We start from the raw sequence: 22,256 nt of genomic DNA, 5'->3' as shown, positions 1-22,256 counted from the left end.
AACAAAGGTAATCATTAGCTTATCAAAGCTGAAAATTGGGGCCCACATTTGAACCACGTGATTTAAACAAACACAGAATATGGAGATAAAATGGAAAGATTTAAAAGAGAAGTATCAAAATACTACAAGAGGCACTGATAACCTTACTATAGTGTAAATATCTCTCTCTCCTAATTTCCTTCTGATTCATGCTTTTTTTTAAGATTTTATTTACTTATTTCACAGAGAGAAAGAGAGAGCACAAGCAGGGGGAGCAGCAGAGGGAGAGGGAGAAGCAGGCTCCCCGCTGAGCAGAGAGCCCGATGCGGGGCTCGATCCCAGGATCCTGGGATCATGACCTGAGCCAGAGGCAGACGCTTAACTGACTGAGCCACCCAGGCGCCCCTCTGATCACCTTTATAACAGGTGCTGTGTATGTTACATACTGACCAATGCTCTTGTTCACATACATGTATAGGAGCTGAGAAAAGGGAGTAAACCCAAAAGTGTAGGTTAAATAACCAATCTCACCTTCCCAGCTCATCAGATGAGAGCCTCCCAACACTTCTAATTATGCCTGCTTCTTGGCTATACATTGTAGAGAGGAGAGAGCCATGACAGCCAGTCTTATGGTAGCAGAGTAAAGGTAAAAGGGCATTGCATCACTATTTTGGTCCTTTCTCCATTACATAAACAAAGAAAAAGTAATAGTCTTAGCTTTTTATTTCTGACTCTAGATAGCAAAAATTAGAATGTTAACCTTCCACTAGTTTATTATGTAAAATATTCCTCCTTAGAAAATTATACCCAAAGAAAACCGAACAAAAATTCTTCCATGGAACTCAGAGTAAATCATTGGTGACCATATTTAGAACCAGAGGGACCCATTATTATAAGCTATTTATAGCTAATGAACTCTATAAAGACCTTTTCCCAACTGTGGTAGCTTTTGCCATGCATTCAACATTCTATTTTCCAATTGCAGAACTGCTTTAAAAAGAATTATTCATGCAACATAATCTAGGTTAACAAATTCTATAAGATCATTCCTCAACCTCCTGAAAATAAATCCTCAAAAAAATTATAGAATGATAGGAATTAACAAGTGGCAAAACAACTCCCTTCCCTTCCAAGTCTCAAGAAACACCCATTTCCAAGAAGCCTTGTAATTTGTATACTCTCATTTCACAGTGTCTTAAAATTCCTAGAATTTCTTCCTTACAATTTCTGCACTTACAAGAAAGCCTGAACTCTATCAAAATTGACATTTTACTGGCTTAGAAATCAACATAGTTAAGTCAATAGTTAATTGCTACAATTCCATATAATTTACTATGACAAACTCATATACTGCTCTTCATTACTCCTTTAGGGACAGTCAACAATGTTACCAAATGTAGTCAATACTGAGACTATTTAATGGTCAAACTGGATGAGGGATTTTTTTTTTTAATTTATATGCCAAGTAAAGCTTTGTTATATAGCTTAAAAATCTGCTAATTCTCTGGCAACTGTCAAAAGCTCACTAAATTCTAAAAAACTCAACTCGAAACAAATTTTAAAGAGAGCTAATGTACACCAGAAATTAGGTAAATCATTCAGTTATCTGACACGTGAGGAAAGAGTTACCTGGCGATGTCTGGGTGTGAATCTATCAGAGTGCTGACAAATCGAAAGAACAGAGAGCCCTTCCATTTCACAAATTCTTCCTGTATAAAGAGAAACCAGCTTGTTTAAGGATGAATTTTAATATACAAACCCTAAATGCATTCAGTCATAAAAACCAACTGTTAACTTTCTTTTGTTTAACATCACACCTGTCAGCTACTCAGTCTGTCTGTGCCACATTAGCACAGTCTGTTAGCACTCACTTCCGACCATCTTGAAAGCACATATATTTGCTGATCATAAAGAGAAGTGGAGGGATATTTGGGTAGAACAGCAGCCTATCTAATCTATTAGGAAAATTACTCAAAGCACCTGGCTTTAAAAGGGAGAGTGCCAATGGTGCCTTCATCAGGTACCTAACCATATAAAAAAGTAAGTATATAGAACATACTAGAATAGATATACAACTTAGTTAAATGCCTTCTTTTTAAAGGTCAAATACTATTTCTCCCTCACTTTAGGCTAAACATGTTCTTGATGGCAAGAAAAACATTGAGTGCTCTGTTCACTAAGAGTTTAGAGTTCACTAAGTTCTTTCACACACTAAAAATGTCTCATTGGACTCTCAGACCAACTCTGAGACAGCCAGGGCAAATATGATCCTCATTTCACAAAAGACGAAGTTATGTCTGAGAAACACTGACTTGTTCAAAGTCAAGGAGAATGACAGAATTGGAACTAGAAGTACTCGTCCACTGAGTGTGCTCTTCTCTACATGGAATTTACTCACAAAAATGAAACCTCACACTGGTTGACAGGATATGTGAACAAACACCCAAAATAAACATTAGGAAGTAACACTCTGTTTAAAAGGCTGTACAGAACATCAGAAGAGTGATATTTTAAACCAGAGACAAGGCTGATTATTTTTGGATTCTACTACAGAGCAGTGCATTTCCTATGCTACTCAAATATTCCCTGAAACCAGAAGCAATAGTGGAAGGAAAAAAATGACAGGTCCTGTTCTCAGACATACCTGCAAGAGATTGGTAAGCAAGATGAGTGTTTGCTTTCGGATGAATGGATCTGAATCCTTCAGACACATGGAGATATTGGGAATGTACTTGTCCACCATGACCGTGTACCGGATACAAAGATCACACATGACGATGACAACATTGTTGCGAACAGCCACATCATCACACACTTCCAGCTCTCGCACAAGAGCCGGGATGCTCTTCTTTGCAAGATCCTCATGCTGTAAGCACAGCTTGCCTGTCACAGAAGAGATTAAGATGTCTTGACTCTAATCCTATGCCTACATTTTCTCCAGATATAGCCTGCTGTGGATTTTACTTGATCAAAGTTAAAACATCATATCAACCATCACAAACAAAAAAAAATCAAAGGCAGACAAACCCATACTACTAAATATCAGGAAGTTCAAAATACCTAAAAAAATAATGCCCCCCACCACCACTTCAGGGTTTTATGAGACATATACTAAGAGATGTCCCTTCATTGGAGTAAAACTATCCTCCTTTTAAAGTCAACGGTTGAATTTCAGAACTTATCTACTCACCTGGAAAATGACCAATAAAATCTAACAGATGATACATTTTATTTTGATTATATACATTTTCCATTGAAGCCAAAAAGTTTAATAATGAATTTGAAATCTGAGCTAAGTAAATAGGAAAGAATAACCACCTCATTTTATTTCTTATTCACAGTTAGGAGAAGGGAGGCTGTTACTGAGTTTTGTTTATATATATATTTTTTAAAGATTTTGTTTATTTATTTGAGAGAGAGAGAGCACAAGCAGGCAGAGGGATAGAGGGACAAGCAGACTCCCTGCTGAGCGGGGAGCCCAACACGGGGCTCAATCCCAGGACCCTGAGATCACGACCTGGCCAAAGTCAGAAGCTTAAGCCACCCAGGTGCCCCTGTTTGTAATTTTTTGCAGCCCAGAGAATGTTTTGCTCTTATTCACAACTCTTAGATTTTTAAAAAATTAGTATTACAAAAAACATTCATAAATCTTATCCAGGATAAAATAAACAATCATACTAAAACAAAATTCAAATTAGAGCACAGAGGTCAGTCTTCTCGAGATTCACAACAATTTGAGTCCATGGGGAAATATGTCTATTAATTAGCTCATCTACCAGTTCTGGTAGGTATCAAATAAACTATCTTCTTTTATGAACTGAACCGCAAATTTAGTTTTTCATTCCCAGAAATCAGTGTGGTACCTGGCATATAGTTCTTGATGAAGAGACCTCATGGTGCTACATTATGAGTATTAAAAAAAAAAAACCCTCAACCCCCCCCAAAAAAGGAACAAGTGTAATTGTAATAAATTAACATAAAAACCAAAAGCTCCCTACATGAAATGTCTTGAGTCTGATCGTCTTGGGCAGCTGCCAACCAAGGGCTCTCATTATCAGCACTCTGGTATGCCTCTGAGCTGGGTGCTCCTATCAGAATTCCCTCCAAAATTCACAGGAGCTAGAGTAAATATGAGCTCAGCATACATAACACATTACTAAGGCTGGCTTATTTGAGACAAAAAAGCTACCCATGGAACTGGACCGCACAAGCAATACTTTCCCCGTGTTATTCTTGCTTACCCAATGTAATGATGGCGTGTGCTCTAATCACAGAAGGCATGACACAGCCCCTGACTTGGGAGAGTGGCTCAAAGGCTGGAGCTTCACTGCGACCTTGAGATGATGTTGCTACAAGGAAGAAGAAGAGGGCTTATCTACAGTATCTCAGGGGCCAACCCCGCCTTAAGACAGCACATGCAGAGGATAATTTCAAGTGCCTTACGATGATGCGCATCAACAGAAGAAGCTAGAATGGACTGAATCAGAAGGAATGCTCGCTTCTCCACTCTGGCTGGACAAAGCTGGGCTATATCTCCTAAGGTAAAAATGTACTTCACCTGCAAAAAGAATTGGTTTTGCAGTAAAAATAAGGCAAAAGAAAAATTAACTCTAGCTAAACACATGTCAATATTTTTTTTTGTGCCTCAAATTAAAAGAACTATTTTTTTTCCATAAAAACACATGGCCACTGTAAAAATTCAGTCACTACACGGTAAAATTCACCCAGCCTTTTTTGTCACTAGATATAATAAATATGACTAATGACTATATAAGTATGTTAAAAACTACTGATGTCATCATAATTTATTTCACTATTAGTGAACATTTACACTTCTAATCCTTTCCTATTGTTTGCATTCCTTCTGAAGAACACCTTTGTACCTTTAAACACTGTTTTACTTCCTTAGAAGTAATCCAGGGTTAAAGGGCATAAAACTGTTTTACATTTTAAAACATATTTCCAAACTGTCTTCCTGACTGGTTTACTATTTAGACTCCTATCAAAAACTTATAACTACCATCTTCCTCACAGCTGCCACTACTACTGTGTGTTTATGAAGAACATTCAACTGGAGAGTTAATAACAGTTTTTTCTTTATCCTAAAAATGCAGGGGTGAGGCTAAATAGTAAAATGTAAAAGGCTTATTTTATTTTTGTAAAGATTTACTTAATTTATTTTTTAAAAAGATCTTATTTATTTGAGAGAGAGAGAGTGAGAGAGAGAGTACAAGCAGGGAGAGTGGCAGGCAGAGGGAGAAGCAGGCTCCCTGCCGAGCAGGGAGCCCAACATGGGACTCGATCCCAGGACCCTGGGATCAGGACCTGAGCCGAAGGCAGACGCCTAACTGACTGAGCCACCCAGGCGCCCTACTTACTTATTTTAGAGAGAGAAAGAGAGTGTCCGTGCAAGTGGGGGGAGGGGCAGAGGGAGAGAGAATCTTAAGCAGGCTCCATGCCCAGCACAGAGCCCAACGTGGGGCTCGATCTCATGACCCTGAGATCATGACCTGAGCCAAAATCAAAAGTATGTATATTTAAAAAATCCTGAACATATATATCTTAGTGATTAAAGGAATATTTAAATTCTACTTAAAGAAGAGTGAAGTAAACAATAGATATATTGTATATATTATAATGTATATATTATAATATATATGTATCCTTATATATTTTGACTAACGGGAAGCTTTTGGTGACATATTTAATAGTTGAAAAAAAATTTTAGCGGGAAAAACTCACTGGTCATAATAAGCATTTTTCTTAGTTTGGGCAGTGACTGCTCAGACAAATTAGAGGCATGAGACCCTCTAGAAACCCTGGGGCAGGGCCCTCTGAACTGAAATGTCTGGATTCCTACTGGTAATACTTTTATTACTAAAGTGTGCATATTAATGCCTCAGCACAAATGGTCTCTTCTCACATATCTAAACACGGTCCTCGGTCTCCAGGTACAAGTGTGAGGTGGCAAAGCAGGAAGAGCACAGAGGAGAGGTACTCTACTAATTTTCATATAGATGAGGAAAATGGCCAATTCTGGTGAAATGATGGCCTCTACAGAAGGGCATCAAAAAGTTTTCTTTACTGACTGTCAGATGTTGGAGTCAGAATTACTACAGCATGTTTCGTTGATGGTCAACCTTGAATCAGGAAACTGGCTCCACATTTACTGGCCCACAGGAATTAACTGCACCAACACAATTTCTAAAGCAGGGTGCCACGTCATATAGTCTTGCTGCTCCAAGGTTATTTGTATTTTCAATTTTCAAATATTTCACTGTATTTTAGCCATGGCTTCAGAACTGCTCAGCACTATTCCCTAGTTCTACAGTCTGGTATTCAAACAGCTTTAGCAGACACATTATACTTTAAAAACACATCAAACAAACAAGCCAAAAGAACAAAGAGCATACTGCCTTTATTACTTTCTCACCTTATTATTTCACAACACAGACTGTGTTTTCCCTACTGGATCAGGTACCTCACAGGCTCTAACTGGATGAAGCCTATCCCACCAAGTTTTTCCCCCAGATAATAAGTACATGAGAGAAAAATGAATAGGCCACCAACACAAAAATTCTTCTAAAAAAAAAGTAAGCTCTAGGCTAGGAAAATCGTTTTCTTGCTAATAGCATTAGAAATGCACATTAGAAAGTCATCTTTAGAAAACCTCAACCAATGTAAAGGAAAGGAATGTTTCAGAAAAGTAATTACTTACAAACAGGTCTTCATCCATATTCCCGGGTCCTCTTTGCTTCAGAACTATGTCGGAGAGGGACTGCACACAGGTGGAGAGGACATCCCCACACACCTGCTTCAGTAATTCCTGTTGGCAAGTCAAAGGTAATCTCTGAAGGATTCCATACATCTATGAGACTATCCATGAAACAATTTTCTCAGAAGAAAATCTATGGTCTTCAAAGGCATAACCATAAGCGATGAGAAGTCCTAGCCATCATGCTTTCAAATCTTTGCTCTTTCAGCAATCTGGCTAGAAGAACTAAGCAGAATTCACAAGAACAGTATATATATATACAGCATATACACACATATATGACACACACACACACACACATACATATCTTTCTCCATATGCCCTTTAAGAGCAAAAAGCAAATATCTGGGAAGATCCAGTGCCCTGATAAAAGACCTATAATGGTGCTCCTCCATTAATAGAGAAAAACACCACAGTTCTTCTAGCATATATAGATGGTGAATTAACTACTATAGCAAATAGTATACTTTAAAAAGACAATAAAAAAGAACAGTTGTTATCCATTTTGAAATGTATTCATTAAAGACAAGTTTTCAGTCCTTGTTAGTTAAAATAACCTCAAGTGGTCACCATCTCTAGTATATATCACCTCCATGGCAGCTGAGAGAGCTCAGTCACATTCTACAGCTCTCTGACTACATTTTCTCTAGGAGGCCAGTCCAAAACACCCAGGTTGAGCTAAGTGGCTCCACTCCAAGACTTCCATGTTATCCTATGCACATTTCTATTTGAGGAATGATTATATTTTTTTTTAAAAGATTTTATTTATTGGAGAGAGAGCAAGTGGGGTGGGGGCAGGGGGACAGAGGGAGGAAGAGAGGGAGCAGGAGAGGGAGGAGCAGACTCTGCGCTGAGCGCAGAGCCCGACTTGGGGCTCGATCTCACAACCCTGAGATTGTGACCTGAACCAAAATCAAAAGTTGGGATGCTCAACTGAATGAGCCACCCAGGCGCCCCAGGAATGATTATATTATGTTGAAATCACCTGTTTCCATGTGCATCTGCCCTATTATGCTGTGGGTACCTTAGGAAGGGACTCTGTTTTAACCACCACCCCAGGGCCCAGCAGCACTACCACAAAATGGTGCTCAATGTTTACCACATTGGGGCAAACTATCACTGTGATCCAAATGTTTTTAGTTTGACTTGGCCTAAAATGTTTCAAAATGATTGTCTTTATTACTTTTTATAGAATTATTATATTTATTTTAATAGATTGCACAGCCTGGGCTGTGATGCTGTTCAGGAGAACTTCTGAAATCTGTATGCTCTATCCTGGCAAGAAGACAAAGGTTAACTTGTGTGAGACCTCAAGCCTAGAACTGGGCTGGGTAGTTGGACTAGAACTTTTGGAATCACAGAATCTGGGAGAGAACTGTCACGGCCATCTAATCCTGGGAATCTCTTCACACAGGGACTCATGTCAAGTTGTCCAGCTTCTCTGTGAACACCTCCAATGATTTAGGATGTGTTTTGAGGCAAGTCCCTCCATTTCAGGCAGACCTCAGTATGTTTTTTCTTTAGTTGGCTAATGTTTGTCTCCTCACGATTTCCACTCATTGGTCTGTGATGCCAAATAAATCTAATTCTTCTTTCATTTTAAGGTCCTTCATATATTTGAACTTAGCTAGGCAGCTTATCCCACATAATTCTTCCCTTCACCAGCTAAACACCCAGGTCCTTCAGCTGTTCCTTATACAACCTGCTTTGCAACATCCTCACCAAATTGCTCTCCCATTGATATATTCAATTTTATCAACATTTCTCTAAGGAGTTGCTGCTGAAATTAAATTAGAACATGCCAACTTAGATTTCACCAGTACAAAGGGGAGAACCATCACCCCTCTTATTGTAGTCACTATTTCTATTAATACAGTCCAAGATCTCACAGACTATTTCCAGTGATAGCCACAAAACACTATTAACTGGTACCAGGCTTATAGATAGCAACAGTGCCCCCAAACCCATGTCTTTTCATATACAATGCTGTTGAGCTAGATCCTGATCATCTATTCTTTGGGCAATTTGTTTTTCTCAGTAAAATACAGAATGTTCATTTACAGAGAAAAGGAAAAGAGAAGCATGTTTAGGGAAACCACCAGGTCATACGAATTTAAAATACCCTAAGATGCTAGAAAATCTTAGGGCCTCAGTCCATTGTCTACCACCAAGGGAAGTGGTATTGGCAAAGCTACAACCCTGGCCTTTTTTCAAATGTGGTCATAATCTCTTTTAGTTCTCAGTTTTTAAATGTGAAGATGACTGTGTCTTCCTCACAGGCTCTAAGAATGATGTAACTTACTGTGCTAACAACTGTGGGCCATTAGTGAGCAGCCAGTGGCTTCTTAAGGCCCCAACGCCACCAGTATTATAGATCACTCTTCCTCCAGCCAGTGCTGGTGAAAAAAAAAAAAAGATTGGGAAGGCAGTCAGAGGCCTTAGTTCCAGGCATGGCTCTGCCATTAATCAGCTGTGTGCCACCAAGAAGACATGCCGGATCACAGTTTCATAATCTGCCATATACATTTCTCCCTGCTTTTCCCTACATCATTCTTTCCTCGTGAACAGCTTTTGTTTTGTTTTGACCTGTTTTTTGCTATTCAAATATGCTCCCTACTTAGGTAATGTTCCTTATTTGAAGTTTTTCTTGGATCAAGAGATAAACAGCTAGAAAAATCAAACAAAGCAAGTATCCCTTTCATCAGACGAGCCAAAAGGTACATGCCAGGAAAACACCAGACACCATTTACATGGGAAGAGCTGGGTATTTTTAGTTAAGTACATTTCAACCTGTTTTCAGTCCTAAGCAAAAAAAGTTATACTTTCCTATTATATGTTACTACAAATAGAAGATGTAACATAGCACATACCCTCCCCAATGTCTATCACCCAGCCACCCCATGCCTCCCACCCCCCACCAGTCCAGCAACCCTCAGTTTGAACAAGGAAGGACTTCCTTTAAGGAACTTATATATAAGAAAAGGAAGCACAGGAATGTAGCTGAATGAAGCAAAAATATTTTTATTCTGGGAAACTTAAAAATATTCCAGCAGTTATTTAAATTAACTTTTGACTTCTAGAATCATAATGACCCATCTTAAAATTTTTCGTAATGATTAGCATTGTCTAGGAGTGTATTTCATGATAAAAACAGAATACATGGTAATAAAGTAACTTATTAGAGAAACTGATATGGATATCTTTTAGGGAGTCAAAGTAATGGCTCTGTCTCAGGCAAAACCCTGGCTTGGATTTGTGTGTATGTTCTACAGAAAATATGAGCTGTAGGTTCTGCCCAACTCTGGGGACATGATATAGGAAGAGGTATTAGAATAATATAGCCTTACAGTAACAGGACAGGTATTTTCCAGGAGTATGACCTCTCAAATGATCAGAAATCATTTCCTAGAAGACACTTGTACCTAGAACCAAGGTGGTGACTTCCTGAGGGAACCCTGTGTCATTAGTAGCCAAGATCTCAGGGAATGTCAACTTCTTGTCACATAAGTATTTACTTGTAGTATCAGCTGCTGGAGACTACCCATTCTTGTAGGTTCTCCACAGAGAACACTCTTCAAACTTCAAAACAGAGTAGTATGTATAAGTACAAACAAACGACATATATATCCAGGAGAGTTTGTAGCGTACCTGTTCTTCCACAGGTGTCTCTGCAGATGCTCTACAGAGTCTTTGCAAAGTATCAACAGCTGAGCTGATCAACTCTAGAGACCACTGGAATCCATTCAGCTTACACTTGACCACATCTAAAAAGAGAGTCAAAAACCCTCCAAATTTAACTGCTTAAAATATATATAAAGTGAGAAGCAAAGCCTTTGCAAGATTCTCCAAAAGACACTCACCAGTCACCTTGTCCCGGGTGCTCTTAGGAAGATGCTTTGCAATATGCCCAATAACACACAGAATATGTCCTAAGGTGTTTGAATTGGGATTCTGTTGACTAGGAAAAGGACATAAGGAATATCAATATAGAGCCAAAATAAACTCTGCTGCCAACCAATAGTCTCTGGATTGTTAATACTGGAGGAATGTAGGGTAGCATGGTTTAGGAGTCAAGTTGTAGGAGCATTAAGGCACTTAAATTACTGGGACAAAGGGTAAACTGAAAGCTTAACTTATTCTTATCTTTCATGTTTGTTTTTATACCAGAATTTAAAGACAAGATCTATGTATATGAATAGCTATGAAATAGCCCACTTCCTTAAGACATGAGCTTTGTTTCCAAGAATCTTCAGTGTCTATCAGCAACTACATTATAAGCATGCAAACCTGCTGATTTTCTCCCAGGACTCTATTATTTTGGTGTAGTCCAGCTTGGGGGATGAGCAAGCAATCTTGGAGAGCAGCATCCAGGCTGGTGCAGAATGTTCTGTGCCAGTGTAGGATATCACATTGTTTATAAAACTGGATGAGAATTTCTCTTTCTTGGACCAGATATGAAAAGCCTTATTTAAATAGCGGCTAGAAAAAAAGATGGGAAAGAACAATTCTAACTGTAAACATACAAAACTATTCAGAGCAGCCCTCAGTGAAAGGTTACCACCTTCTGTTGCTCCAGGACTCCTCTGGCACATCAAACGTCTATGCAGAAGTTCCTGGCTAGTGACATATTTGATACCAAACTAGCAACTTTAAAATTTTTATTATACAGAATAAAATATATTTATTTCTCCCCTTATAAAGAATTTATTTTTAAAGCAAAGAATAAAATTTCATAATTCATTTGAGACCCTTCTTATCCTCATTCCCTCCAAAATTGCTATATAAACATAAGGGATGAGTTACCAATAACAAATACATCCATAGTTTAGAGGGTTTTAGTGACAAAAAGCATAGACATTGCTGTTTTTTCAATAGAAGGACTGGAGACAAATGACATCCTAGCATTTAAATATGGTGATATTAAACAAGCTAAACTTTGCTATGACCTGCCAATACCACTCAGAAATCCGTATTTCAAACCCTTTAAAAATAAAACAAAAAAATGCTTCTGGCGTATTAAGTGCTGGTGTTATGTCATTGTTTTATATCATTTCTTATTTGACTTCTTCTCATAGCACTGAACGAGATCACATGACTGATGAAACAAATGCAGTGTCACATATCTAAGCAAAGAGAAAAATACACTTCTTCCCACAATTAATTTTTCCTAAACTGCTAGGAACATACACACACACTCATACACACTCATATACCAAGACTTTCTCATTAAGTGAAAATAAAAGAAAGGAATTCTCAAAGCATGCAGAAAACAACTGTAACAAAATAAACACATCTACACATAATAACCATATCCACATAAATTAACGGTTTTATAAATTAGCTACTGATTAAAAATCTATCTATAAACATCTAGAATTTTACTGCAGGTAACTCATAATTTATATCTAATTACGGCCCCAAAACAACATGCATGCAATCAGCAAATATTTTAAAATTTATTAAGAAGAATCACACAAAACATTAAGTAATGTTTACTATAAGAAATGAACAGAATGGGAAAAAAAATCCTCTGAACTTCCAGTTTTGAAATCTCAAATTTGGCTCTTCTGACAACTCATACCCCTCCACATCAGCTGTACAGTTCCCAAAAAGCCTCCCTCAATTAGCTTACCCCCCAGTTAGCCCCACTGTTGATCACAAGCCACTCCCTATCAAGTCAGAATGTTTTCAACAGATACTAACCTGGTTCTTTTGTACCGCACCACTGACCTCTATCCTAGTATCCTAGTATCCAAACCAACGGACTATGTTCAGTCCCCATTTTCCATAACCTCTGCCAGACATTACTGACCACTTTCTCTGCCCTTGTACTCTGGTCTGTGGTCTACTTGTTGGATCTCTTTTATTTTCCCTTCACTAATTCCTTTTCTTCAAAACACTCTAATGGCTGATTTTGAAAAGTTCTATTCTTAGTCCTCTTCTTTTATCTACAACAGAACCCTGGATGATCTCATTCATTACCAAAATGAATTACCACTTAGACATGAGAAAGCATTACAAGCACACATTTTTTTTTTTTTAATTTAAATTCAAGTTAGTTAACATATAGTGTAGTATTGGTTTCAGGAGTACAATTTAGTAATTCATCAGTCATATACAATAGCCAGTGCTCATCCCAACAAGTGACCTTCTTAATGCCCATCACCCCACCGACCTCCCCTCCAACAACCCTCAGTTTGTTCTCTATATTTAAGAGTCTCTTATAGATCGCCTCCCTCTCTGTTTTCATCTTATTTTATTTTTCCTTCCCTTCCCCTCCCCATGTTGTTTTGTTTCTTAAATTCCACATATGAGTGAAATCATATATTTGTCTTTCTCTGATTTACTTCGCTTAGCATAATACACTCTAAGTTCCATCCACATTGTTGCAAATGGCAAGATTTCATTCTTTTTGATCACCGAGTAATATTCCATTACATGCACACACACACACACACACACACACATCTTTATCCATTTATCAGCTGATGAACATTTGGGCTCTTTCCATAATTTGGCTATGGTTGATAGTGCTATAAACACTGTGGTGCATGTGCCCCTTCAAATCAGTATTTTTGTATCCTCTGGATAAATACCTCGTAGTGCAATTGCTGGATCATAGGGTAGTTCTATTTTTAACTTCTTGAGGAATCTCCATACTGTTTTCCTGAGTGGCTGTAGCAGCTTGCATTCCCACCAACACTGCAAAAGGGTTCCCCTTTCTCCGCATCCTCGCCAACATCTGTTGTTTCCTGACTTGTTAATTTTACCCATTCTGACAGGTGGTATCTCACTGTGGTTTTGATTTGTATTTCCCTGATGATGAGTGATGTTGAGCATCTTTCAATGTGTCTGTCAGCCATCTGGATGTCTCCTTTGGAAAAGTGTCTATTCATGTCTTTTGCCCATTTCTTAACTGGATTAGTTTTTTGGGTGTTGGGTTTGATAAGTTGTTTATAGATTTTGGATACTAACCCTTTACATGATGTGTCATTTGCAAATATCTTCTCCCATTCCGTAGGCTTTTAGTTTTGTCAACTGTTTCCTTTGCTGTGCAGACATTTAAATTGGACTTCCATCTCCTGCCTTCCCTCTGTTCAGATATCTGCCCTGCCTCTGCTTTCCATACCTCCAGTGAATGGAAATCCCATTTACCAGTTATTTTGGATAGAATCATGGAGACTTCAGTCCTCTAAGCCTTTGCATTGCTATTTTCTGTCTGGAAACTCTATTATGGCTGCCTGGTTAATTTCTACTTATTCCACCTTTGGGAATAATTCAGCTCTTGCCACCATCAAAAGGAAGCCAACCTAAGCTAAAAAAAGAAAAATGTTAAAAAAAAAAAAAAATCACCAAACTGCTCTATGCCCTCCCTCTTTGCTCCTAAAACTCACTTTTTACTAAAATTGTGAATTTATTTTGTCTCTTTCCACTAGACTGTGAGCAGTTTGAGCAGAGGAAGTGCACTGATTCCTTTTAACCCTCAAATCAAAACTTTACCAATTCTATAATTCCACTTGTTAAATATCTTTAAATATACTTCATTCTCTTCATTTCTACTGCCTTCTCCTTGATGCAAGTCCTCATCATCTTTAACTTAAATCATTTCAGTGCTGGCCTGTTTTCTTAGATTCTAGTTGTCTCCTGGTCACCGAGCACAAGTCCCTTTGCTACACTTCCTGTGAAACTGAAAGTGGAGCTGAGAAGCCAGCAGGGGGGAGCTCTCACACCTACCACTGATCATCAATTGCAGACCCAACAGAAAGAAGCTGACTTTACTACTACAGCCAAGAGGAAGGATTCCTCCTAGCCTGGTGACAGCCCGCCAATGGAGAGTCTGTCACAACTCAGCCATCACCACCTTGAACTCTCACTTTCTTTCAATGGGCTTTCCTTCAAAGCAGCTCTTCCCAATGTCTCCCTTTTCTCTAAAAACTAACAGTTCCTCTCCTTTGATCTCCAGACTTGCCTGTGGTTTGTCATAGCTCTGCTATTCCCGTATAAACCCATTTTGCTGGTAAAATAACTGGGTGTTTTATTTGCAAGGTTAACACTTCCTAAAATGTAGAATCCTCTATTACCCATCCACTTTAAATTCATCAGCAGCCTCCCCCTCCCATTCTGTTTTCAATCTAAAGTCAAACTCCTTGGTATGCTATGTAACAACTCTGCAGTGTATGGACCCTGCTTAACATCTCATTTCATTTTATGTGCAGTCCAACAAGCACCGTTTCCCCACCCACAGTGAAATCCTATGGCTCCTAACAGGACACAATGCTTATGCTTCCATGGCTTTGCATTGGCTGTTTGTTTCCCATGGCCATGCCCTTTTGCCTCCTTATTAACCTTCAAGATTCAAATTCAAGAGTCATCTGTTCTGTGAAGTCTCTCTCTTCCTGAACACTTCCTGATGTTCTAGCTACTTTCTGTTTATTAAAGAACATACCACAGGATTTTGTTTACAAATGTTTATAGAACTCTATTCCACCAGCTCTTACTTTTCTTAATAATCCTTTTTGAAAACCTGATTCCCAAGCTCAGTAGTTCTCATACTTTTTCATCTTTGGGCACTTTTGAACTCAAAAAATCATGCACCACCTTGAAGAGCTTTGGTTTATGTGGGCTATATCCTGCTGTGCAGAAATTAAAACTGAGAAAATTAAAAATATTTATCTACTAATCTAAAAATAACAATAAGCCAATTACATGTTAACATAAATGTATTGTTTTACAAAAAAATCACAATCTTTCTCAAAACAAAATAAACTTGGTGAGAACAATGTCATTGCTTTTACTTTCTTCTATAAATCTCTTTATGGTCTGGCTTAAACAAAAGACAGGTGGATATTATAGCTGCCTCTGCATTCAATTTGCTTCAATATTATCATATGGTTCCAGAAAACTCTATTGTACTGTGAAAGAATAAAAGTGAAAAATGGCATATAACATCTTAATATCATGATCAAAACAGTCTGAGCTCATGAATCCTTCACACTTTGAGGACTGCTGCCCTAGCTCGTTTTCCATAACAGCTATTCCAAAACTTTTTTATACTTAAGACCCTAATTCTATACTCTCCTTCCTAACTTTGAGCAAATAAATTTTTTTTCTTGTGGTAAAATATACATAATAAAATTTATCATTTTAATGATTTTTAGGTGTACAGTTCAGTGGGGTCACACTGTTGTGCAATCATCCATCCCCAGGACTTTGTTATCACCCCACATGAAATGTTGTACCCATTTAAGAGTAACTCCCCATTGCCTTCTCCACAGGCCCCACTAAGCACCATTTTACTGGTGATTTGCCAGGGCCACAGAATGGCATTTTACAATACAAAATCTAGTATATTTCTATTGTATGATAATGCCTCCATAAATACATATAAACGAGTAGGGAAGTGTTTCTTACATGATTAAAAAAAAAGAAAAGTCAGTCAAGGTAGTGTAAACACAAGTTAATTGTAAGATTACTGCAGTACAGATTAAAATTTACTAATACAACACGTGCTAACCCCTCACTACAGTGTTCACTGTACAGTGTATGCTCAGTAAATGTTATCAAATGGGAAAAATATACTGCAGTGGTATCAAGTCAACCAATCCAATAAGATCTCAGGAGAAGTTTAATTTGAAAGAACTAGGAAGTCATCTTTCATAAAAATGAGTATGTGGAAAGTTACTATTAATATGTCTATCAGTGCTTTCTACTACATATTAAGACATTAAACACTCAGAGAAAAGCAAAGGAGGTAATCAAAGACTTCACAAAAAACTGTCATCACAAAAATGCTAAGCGATTTGAATTGGGTCAAGAAAAAAAAGACCAAAAATTGAATCTTCATATATGTTAAGTAATTTGGAAAGCTAATTTTCCAAGACCAATACAGAAATTTTTTTTTATTCTTATGTTAATCCCCTACATTACATCATTAGTTTTAGATGTAGTGTTCCATGATTCGTTGTTTGTGCATAACACCCAGTGCTCCATGCAGAATGTGCCCTCCTCAATACCCACCACCAGGCTAACCCATCCTCCCACCCCCCTCCCCTCTAGAACCCTCAGTTTGACCAATACAGAAATTTTAATAAAAAACTTTTATGGCTTTCTATACAGAAAAGAAGTCACACAATTAACATACCTTAGTTCCTGGTTTTCTGTACTAAGGAGAGTAAGAAGTGCCCAAGCCAGTACCTGGCTATTGTCTCCAGTGTGGAATTTATTGTAATGCTTAATGTTCTGTAACAGGAGCTGGTCAAGGCATTCCAGAGACTTTTCCTGCACTGTGCTCTCACAGTCCATCACAGCTGGGATGATCCCTGTCAGCCAGGCTTTCTGTATCTGGACACATCCAGGTTGAGCCTTAGGAATTAAACATCATTAAGTCATAAAGAAGTCTGACACTACCAGAAGTCTAAATACAAATCAGTGAGGCTGTGGTCAATATTTTGAGACTTAAAAATAGTCACACACACACAAGTACAAATAAACCATCAAAGTGAAAAAAAAGATCAACATTTGAAATACATGTTAAAACAAAGTTCAATCTCCAATTACTGTGTATCTGTGCATATTGAAATTTTTTTTTATTTTTTTTTAAGATTTTATTTATTTATTTGAGACAGAGAGAGCACATGAGAGGGGGTAGGGTCAGAGGGAGAAGCAGGCTCCCTGCCGAGCAGGGAGCCCGATGCGGGACTCGATCCAGGGACTCCAGGATCATGACCTGAGCCGAAGGCAGTCGCTTAACCAACTGAGCCACCCAGGCGCCCTGTGCATATTGAAATTTGAAACTTAGGAAGTCATTACTGTATTAGTAGTAGTAAATCAGCACTTTTTAGTAATTCAAGATGAAGAGCAAAGGATAAATATTCATCCCAAGGAGCAATTAGAATAGATGCTGGCAGAGGAAGTCAAAGTATGCATTGCTTATTGCTTTCTATCATGAAGTAAATAAATAAACATGCTTTTAAAATTCTTCAAAAGTTAATTATTTGGCAGAAGTAAATTTCATATCAGATTAGTGGATCTGTACTTTTGGCAGTTATCACCTACTAGGTGTTATTGTACAAAAATTAATCTAGGCCTCTGACCTAACCAAACTCATTTTAAAATTCATATTTCTATGTGAGATTTAAGCTGAAGTCAAGAAAAGGCTAATCACTAGTATTCTCTAGCATTAGTTCATAATTATATTATAATATGAAACATAATCTATCATATGTAATTGAAAGATACCTCTTCTCTTACACTGTAGAGTCCTACAGTAGGCTTGGTAGAATTTCCAATAGGCAACTTAATTTTTAGCAAGAGATAATTATTTACGCTGAATTATTTTTAATGTAAAAATGCACTGTTTCTCACCATAAGAAGTTCAGTAAGAGACTGTAAGGCCTGCTTTCGGACAGATACTGCAGGGTCCCGACACTGGTCCTGCAGAAGTGATAGCTCTTCTTTCATACCTGAGATGTCACAGTGTTTCAAAATACTCACTAATACCTAGAAGGAACATATGTAACATGAATTGATGACTTACATAGCAAAAAGACACACTGTAGACAAATAGAAGACTTAATCTGTGGTTCTTAACACTTTTGAGGTCACTGATCCATCCCTCCACCTGGTAACATCCCACCTTTTCAGAATCTGATGAAAGCTAAGGCCTCTCTCTGGAGAAAATTTGACATACATTACATAAACAAGTATTTACAAAGAAATTTAGGGGTTACATGCACCCTATCAAAATCCATCCATGGTCCCCAGATTAAGAATCCCTAATCTAAAAAATGTTAAGGATATAACTATGTGATTCTTAAAAAGTCAACAACCCAGAGGAAATTTAAAAACAGACAAACCTTTAGCTCATCTCTGTAATTTATATATACAGCAGGATCAAAGTGAACAAATGTTAAGTGAAAAAGAAGTTAAATAATGATTATAGCTGGGGTTTTTACAAAATATTTCTAAGTTTTTAGTGCTAAAAAGAGAGCACATTCAAGGATATCTAGAAAAAACTCACACCTGCAGTGCAGACTTCCTAACATTGGTCTTCTCATCCCTGATTCTCTTTTTCAGCATTGCCATGACACATCTCACTGTTGAGGAAATGTCAAAGAATCATTATGGTCTGAGAAAAACTGTATTTACAGTATCTAACATCTCACCACACAGTACTGAGAAAATACTCTAAAATAATTGACTAATTACCTTGTTTTAAATCCCAAGAAACCCGAGTATGAAATAATGTAGAAAAAGAAAAAAAGTCAAATAATTAGCTAGTCACAATAATGCAAAGGGCAAAATAGTATAATTTTAAAAGGGCATAAATTCTGGAATATTAAAAATTCAGTTTTTAATCCTGGCTCCTATGTCTAAAATTCTGAATGAATTATTTAGCTTTTCCATTTTGTTTAGCTACAAAAAAGGAATATCTAAATCACAATTTTTTTAAAAGACTAAACATATACAGCAGATTTAAAACTTTTTGATCACAGGCCCCTTTACACTATTAAAACTCTCTGAAGACTCCTAAGGGCTTTTTTGGTAAAAATCTCTAGTAAAAAGATTTAATAATTCATTTTAAAATAGGAAAATGTATCACTATAAATGGTACATTTTTAAATGAAAACTAATTATATTTCCCCCAAAAAGTATTTAGTGACAAGAATGGCATTGTTTTACATCTTTGCAAACTCTTTAATGTCTGGCTAAATAAAAAACAGTGGAGTCTCATCTCTGCTTCAAAATCAGAATGCTTTAGAGTGCAGAGTCTTGATATATTATGAAAACAATATTAACTTCAAGGACCTGCTGAAGGAGGCTAAGGGATCCCCAACTACACTCTGAGAGCTGCTGACGTATAAGGAAATACATTACAAAATGAAATAGAGAATGGAAAACAATAGAAAAAAAGTTAATGAAATCAAAAGTAGGTTCCTTGAAAAAAGTAAACAAAATTAAACTTTTAGCTAGAAAAAAAGAAAGAAGATTTAAGTTCTTAAAATCAGGAGAGAAGGAGGGAGCATTACTACTGCCATTACAGAAATAAAAAGAATTTGCAAAGAAATACTATGAACAATTTTATGTTACATTCAGTAATCTGGATGAAATGGAAAAATTTCTACAAAGATAAAAACTATGGAAACTGACTCAGAAAAAGGAGTCTGAATATACCTGTAACAAGTAATCAAAAACCTTCCCACAAAAAAACCCCCAAAAAACAAAAAAAAACCCCTCAAAACAAAACAAACACCTTCCCACATGTGCACAAAACCCCAGGACCAGAGGGCTTTACTGGAGAATTCCACGAAATGTTAAAACAAAAATGAACACCAATTCTTCATAAACTCTTTTAAAAAACAGAAGAAAACGCTTCCTACTACACTGTTAAGCAGTATTAGCCTTAGAGCAAAACCAGATAATAAAAACATCTCAAAAACTGAAAACAACAGACCAAAATCCCTTGTGAATACATACATAAAATCTTCAACAAAATATCAGCAAATCAGATCTAGCAAGCTACAAAATGGATTATATACCATGCTTGGGATTTACCCCAGGAATGAAATGTAATCAATCAATGTAACTAATATACCTTAGCAATATAATAAAGGACAAAGACCACATGACTGTCTCCACAGATGAGGAAAATGCATTTGCAAAATCCAAAATCCTTTCATAATAAAAACACTCAACACACTCAGAAGACAAGGAAACTTCGTCACACTGATAAAAGTCATCCTGAAAAAACACAGCTAACATCACACTCAATGGTGAAAGACTGAAAACTAAGTACAGAAGAAAGGCAAGGATGTCTGCTCTCCCCACTTCTTTTCAACACTGTACTAGAGAGGTCCTCGCCAGGGAAAGTTAGGCAAGGAAAAGACAGAAAAGGCATCCAGATGGAAAAGAAAGAAATAAAACTCTCTCTGTTCACATACGGCATGAGCTTACATATAGAAAATCCTAAGGAATCCATACACACACACACACACACATACACAAACTATTAGAACTAGTAACAAATTTAACAAGGTTGCAGGACACAAGGTCAAACCATCAAATATCAGTTGTAAAAACTATCAATGGACAATGAGAAAATGAAACTAAGAAACTACTGGAATTTATTATAGCATCAAAAAGAATAAAATATTTAGGAATCAAAGAGCAAGAACTGTACATTGAAAACTAAAAAAAAATCACTGAAACAAATTAAAGAAGATCTAAATAAACAGAAAGGCAACCCATGTTCATGGACTGAAGGGCTTAATATTTTGTTAAGATGGCATTACTCCCCAAAGTGATCTACAGATCAATCCTTACCAAAATCAAAGCTGGCTTTTTTTTTTTTTTCAGATATTGACAGAGGGTCCTAAAATTCATATGGAAATATAAGAGACACAGAATAGCCAATTTATCTAGAAAAACAAGAACAAGGATGCAGAAGCTATACTTCCTGATTTCAAAATTACTACAAAGCACCAGTAATTAGCACAGTGTAATACTGCCATAAAGAGAGACAATGGAATGTCAGTGGAATAGAACTGAAAGTATAGAATAAGCTCATATGTCTATGGTCAGTTGATTTTTGACGAGGGTGCCAAGAACATTCAAAGGAGAAGAAAGTCTTTTAAACAAATGGTGTTGTGTCAAACTGGATATTCACATGCAAAAGTTGGACACCTACATCACACCATATGCAAGAATTCAGTAAAAACTGATCAAAGACCAAAACATAAGAGCTAAAATTGCAAAACTCTGAGAGGAAAATATAAAAGCAAATCTTTGTGAAAAATTAGGCAGTGGTTTCTTAGCTGTGACACCAAAAGCACATGTGAAAAAAAGAAAAAGTGGACAGCTAGACTTTATCAAGGCTAAAATGTTTCATGCTTCAAAGAACACCATCAAGGGGAGCCTGGGTGGCTCAGTCGTTAAGCGCCTGCCTTCAGCTCAGGTCATGATCCCAAGGTCCTGGGATCGAGCCCTGCATCGGGCTCCCTGCTCAGCGGGAAGCCTGCTTCTCCCTCTCCCACTCCCCCTGCTTGTGCTCCCTCTCTGTTAAATAAATAAAATCTTTTGAAAAAAAAAAAAAAGATCATCAAGAAAGTGAAAAAATAAACCCCCAGAATGAGAAAATAAATACTTGCAAATCATGTATCTATAAGGAATTTGGATCCAGAATACATAAAAAGCTCTTTCAACTCAAAAATAAAGACAAATAACCCATTTTAAAAAATGGGCAAAGAACTTGAATAGATGTTTCTCTAAAGAAGACACAAGAAAATGTGCTTAACATTGTTAGTCATTAGGGAAATATAAATCAAAACCACAGTGAGATAGATACCACTTCACATCCACTAGGATGGTGACAAGAAAAAGAATAGACATGACAAGTGTTGGTAAGGATATGGAGAAATAAAAATTATTACACATGTTAGTGTGTAAATGTGAAAAATGGTATGACCACTCTGGAAAAAGTTTGGCAGTTCCTCAAAATGTTAAA

General features: G+C 37.2%; 1 protein-coding gene across 1 annotated transcript in view; it reads right to left on the bottom strand.

Annotated features, from left to right (window-relative positions):
- Positions 1-428: 428 nt before the first annotated feature.
- Positions 429-22,256, bottom strand: part of NCAPD3 (non-SMC condensin II complex subunit D3) — a 43,880-nt gene continuing 22,052 nt past the window's right edge. The window contains exons 14-25 of the mRNA XM_081799068.1: positions 18,776-18,849; positions 18,119-18,253; positions 16,896-17,116; positions 11,042-11,233; positions 10,615-10,712; positions 10,403-10,518; positions 6,698-6,805; positions 4,423-4,537; positions 4,221-4,328; positions 2,624-2,862; positions 1,609-1,688; positions 429-659 (exon numbers count right to left, since the gene is read on the bottom strand). Coding sequence (XP_081655194.1) covers positions 551-659; positions 1,609-1,688; positions 2,624-2,862; positions 4,221-4,328; positions 4,423-4,537; positions 6,698-6,805; positions 10,403-10,518; positions 10,615-10,712; positions 11,042-11,233; positions 16,896-17,116; positions 18,119-18,253; positions 18,776-18,849 — 1,595 coding nt within the window. The 3' untranslated portion in view covers positions 429-550. The remainder of the gene's footprint in view (positions 660-1,608; positions 1,689-2,623; positions 2,863-4,220; positions 4,329-4,422; positions 4,538-6,697; positions 6,806-10,402; positions 10,519-10,614; positions 10,713-11,041; positions 11,234-16,895; positions 17,117-18,118; positions 18,254-18,775; positions 18,850-22,256) is intronic.

This window comes from Leptonychotes weddellii, chromosome 11 (assembly GCF_054177405.1).
Source record: "Leptonychotes weddellii isolate Sample4059 chromosome 11, ASM5417740v2, whole genome shotgun sequence".
NCBI classification, from domain to species: Eukaryota; Metazoa; Chordata; class Mammalia; order Carnivora; family Phocidae; genus Leptonychotes; species Leptonychotes weddellii.
Note: the sequence above shows the minus strand (reverse complement) of the source record. Positions and strands in the feature narration are given on the sequence as shown.